The sequence below is a fragment of the Phytophthora parasitica genome (assembly GCF_000247585.1).
Source record: "Phytophthora parasitica INRA-310 unplaced genomic scaffold supercont2.134, whole genome shotgun sequence".
In the NCBI taxonomy this organism is placed as follows: domain Eukaryota; phylum Oomycota; class Peronosporomycetes; order Peronosporales; family Peronosporaceae; genus Phytophthora; species Phytophthora nicotianae.
Genome location: NW_008649120.1, coordinates 11,281 through 14,310, shown reverse-complemented (window position 1 = coordinate 14,310; position 3,030 = coordinate 11,281). Strand labels below are relative to the sequence as shown.

The window sequence follows — 3,030 nt, the reverse complement described above, 5'->3', positions numbered from 1 at the left end:
ACTTGTATTGGTCTAACTACTGTGTTTGCTGTATTAGAACTTGTGCTTGAAGGCATTCGACTTGACGATGCAGTCTTTGATGCTCTACGAGCTCTTGGAGGCTGGTACACCTGTCGAACTAATCATTGGCTTTGCAATATTCACAGCCTTAAACTCGTTATTCTGCGCTGTCGAGATCATCAACCACAGATTTACTGCGTTTGCAGAAATCCTCATCGATTCGCTATTTGATCTTTGTGCTGCTGTACTCTTCCCCATCGTAATTCTCGTCTACAGTGCCAAGAATTTCGACTTTGATCGTGCTGTGTACCACATCAACATGGAGTTGCTACCCGTTGGAAGCTTCGAAAGACGAGCACGTATGTTCGCCAGTCCAACAGAGATCGAGCTCTTCCGTGTTTCTTTTGATTCTCTCCGAATTCGCAGTGTGTCGGATTATTTCTTACGGATTGGGATGAATCTTGGATTTTCTTATCGTTTCAAGAGAGTGGTGGAAGTGCTTATACAAATGCAGAATCAGAGACAGCGCCACCAATCCTCGAGAAGAGCGTCATTGGCGCGGCAATATTCAAATTTGCTGAAATTTTCACAGTTTCCAAATGGTCGGCAGCCATGTCAACGTGCGGCCCCAAAATCTCTCGCCATCCTGTATCTCGCTTATAGTGTTGCAGTTATTGTTGTCACGCAACGATCTATCTCGACATCGCAAGCAGCTTGTGCTTCCTACCCTGAATGTGTCGTCTTTGCCTATCGATGGAGAGATACTGGGCTCTGTCCGTGTCGTGCTCTCATTGACGGAAATCGAGCACCGAAAACGTACTTTGAGTGGACTCACCCCGTTGACGCTACAGATACTGTGAAAGCCTTGGCAGCAGCTGGGACATTGGAGACACTTCAGTTAATCAATCGACAGCTAACCGTGCTACCAGATGAGCTTCGAGGATGCCACAATCTCAATTATATGTAAGCATTTAGGTGTACTAACACACAGATAAGGACTTTTGACATTTTTTTTATTACCGAAACAGATCCTTGATCAATTGTGCCATTGAGGAACTGCCGGCGTGGGCTAAGGAGTTCCACAAGCTGCAGTATCTGTACGTCGCTATTACTTATTTGGTTTTTAACAGATTGTTAACATTTGTGACTGTACAGACAGATTGAAGGCAAAGTGGGGAGTAACAATTTAGGTAATTTTGCTGATGATCTCTTCAGCGACATGCCCGAGCTGCGATATCTGCAACTCGGCCTTCATCGAAGAATGATCCGATTGCCTCCTTTGGATGGGGCTCCGAACTTGTCCTGCCTGGTTATGGCTCGCATGAGTGAGTTTACTGCACTCCCTTCTTTCAAGCATCTTCGCCGACTTCAAAGACTCGAATTTAGCGTCATGAAGCAACTGTCCTGGATTCCCGATCTCGAATCCGTCGATACGATTATCCACTTTGCAGTGTATCAAGGAGCAGCTTTATGCTGCAATGGTTTCGTCGGGACGTGTAACCTCACCAACCCGTTCTGCAACGGAGGCTCCTGTCTGGAAGATTTTTCTCTTAGAGCTTCACCGGCAACATTGCAAGTTTTCAATGAATTTTCTGATAATGTCTGCCAGCCTTACTCCGGAATCTCCCAAACCCCAACGACTCCTATGATTAAAATGTGCGATGGGGTTCCATATCGAGAATGTCGTGTATCTGGTCCCGAGCCCAACACATCCGTTGTGGGGATGTGTTACAATCATCGGATGCAGGTTCTAGCGTGCAATCCAGATCCTGCTAAAATCCGAGTTCGTCGTCGCCAAATCCACGACGGAGTTGGTGATCCATGCGATCCTGTCGAAGAAGCTTGGTTGGGGTGCATTAGAACCGCAGCATGACCACAATGGATAAGCTACACACAAATGGTTTCTGTTAGCTCTATTTTTCATGTTATATTTCACGATTTTTGCTATCAAAGTGCGACTATTCGAAAATCCAAGATCTTCAACTTGATAATTGTATTGTAATATTTGTGGATTATTACCGTTACTTCAGAGAAAATCCAGGATTTTCCACCAATCGCACCTCAATTTTCAAGTGGCTACATCTGCATTTTGAACCCTTACGACGACCGCCTCCAATGACGACCGTCACCTGCCCCGGGGCGTGTCCCTCGGTCCCTACGCTACTTGGTGATTGCGGCAGCTCCTCCGCTCCCTCGTCTTCTCTCTATTTAGCCGCAGAGACGCGGCGGAGACGACGTCTACAGACTGAAAACGACGCGGAGACGTGCTCGGACGTGAAGGTGGTGGATGCGACGTCGTTATCCGGTTTAGGCGTGCAAGCCACAGAGCTAACTAATACCACGCTGACAGAGCTGTACGGCGCATGTGCAAACACGTTCAAACAGCGTTATAACGCTGAAAAATTGACCAAGTTACGCTCTGTTGAACGTTGTAGGAACTTAACGGACAATAGCGTCAAAAACTTGCGCGATCTGCAGCTCCCAGAGACGCTGCAGCAGTTGTAAGTGATGCAAAATGCAGAATGCACGACGCTTAAGACTGACAATGCGCTGGTGATGCAGATATTTGAGGCAGAATGAGCTCACGAGTCTGGAGATTCCGGAGAGCTGGCATCATCTAGAACTGCTGTGAGTGGCCATTGTCAGAGCTCCTGAATAAAGTCCTGACTAATTGCTGTTGTATCTTCGGATAGAGACGTGTCGGATAATCCTATCGCCAACTTTACGACGGAGGGGAATGATGGACCGAGAATTCTCATCGCAAGGAACACCTGGCTCAGCTCAATGGAAGACGCCGTGTTCCCAGCAACGCTGCGACAACTGTAGGTGTGCTGGTCATTCTCTATTCTTGTTGGAGTTTGCAGCATTGCTGACTTTGCAGCGGTGTTCATGTTCTGACTTCTGTTAAGTGACGTGTCATCGACGCCTATTGCAAACTGGGGGAACTTTACACCGCCGACGGACTTGTCCGACCTGTACGTTGACAAGCGAGAGTCATGTTTAGTTAACATAATGACGATGTGGTTTAAT

At 47.1% G+C, this 3,030-nt stretch overlaps 3 protein-coding genes across 3 annotated transcripts in view; 2 read left to right on the top strand and 1 right to left on the bottom strand.

Annotated features, from left to right (window-relative positions):
- Positions 1–67: 67 nt before the first annotated feature.
- Positions 68–1,873, top strand: PPTG_19617 (hypothetical protein; the record flags this gene model as incomplete). The annotated part of the gene is made up of 3 exons (XM_008918041.1): positions 68–963; positions 1,029–1,097; positions 1,156–1,873. 3 exons carry the CDS (start codon positions 68–70, stop codon positions 1,871–1,873), a joined length of 1,683 nt encoding a protein of 560 aa, XP_008916289.1.
- A 242-nt stretch (positions 1,874–2,115) lies between these two features.
- PPTG_19616 (hypothetical protein) lies at positions 2,116–2,826 on the top strand (the record flags this gene model as incomplete). Its single annotated transcript, XM_008918040.1, has 4 exons — positions 2,116–2,354; positions 2,436–2,501; positions 2,563–2,628; positions 2,694–2,826. The coding sequence occupies 4 exons, from the start codon at positions 2,116–2,118 to the stop codon at positions 2,824–2,826; spliced, it is 504 nt and encodes a 167-aa protein (XP_008916288.1).
- Positions 2,827–2,947: 121 nt separating this feature from the next.
- PPTG_24625 (TKL protein kinase) overlaps positions 2,948–3,030 on the bottom strand; it is a gene marked incomplete at its 3' end in the record, with an annotated part of 8,128 nt that continues 8,045 nt past the window's right edge. Inside the window, exon 7 of the mRNA XM_008918039.1 lies at positions 2,948–2,973. Coding sequence (XP_008916287.1) covers positions 2,948–2,973 — 26 coding nt within the window. The remainder of the gene's footprint in view (positions 2,974–3,030) is intronic.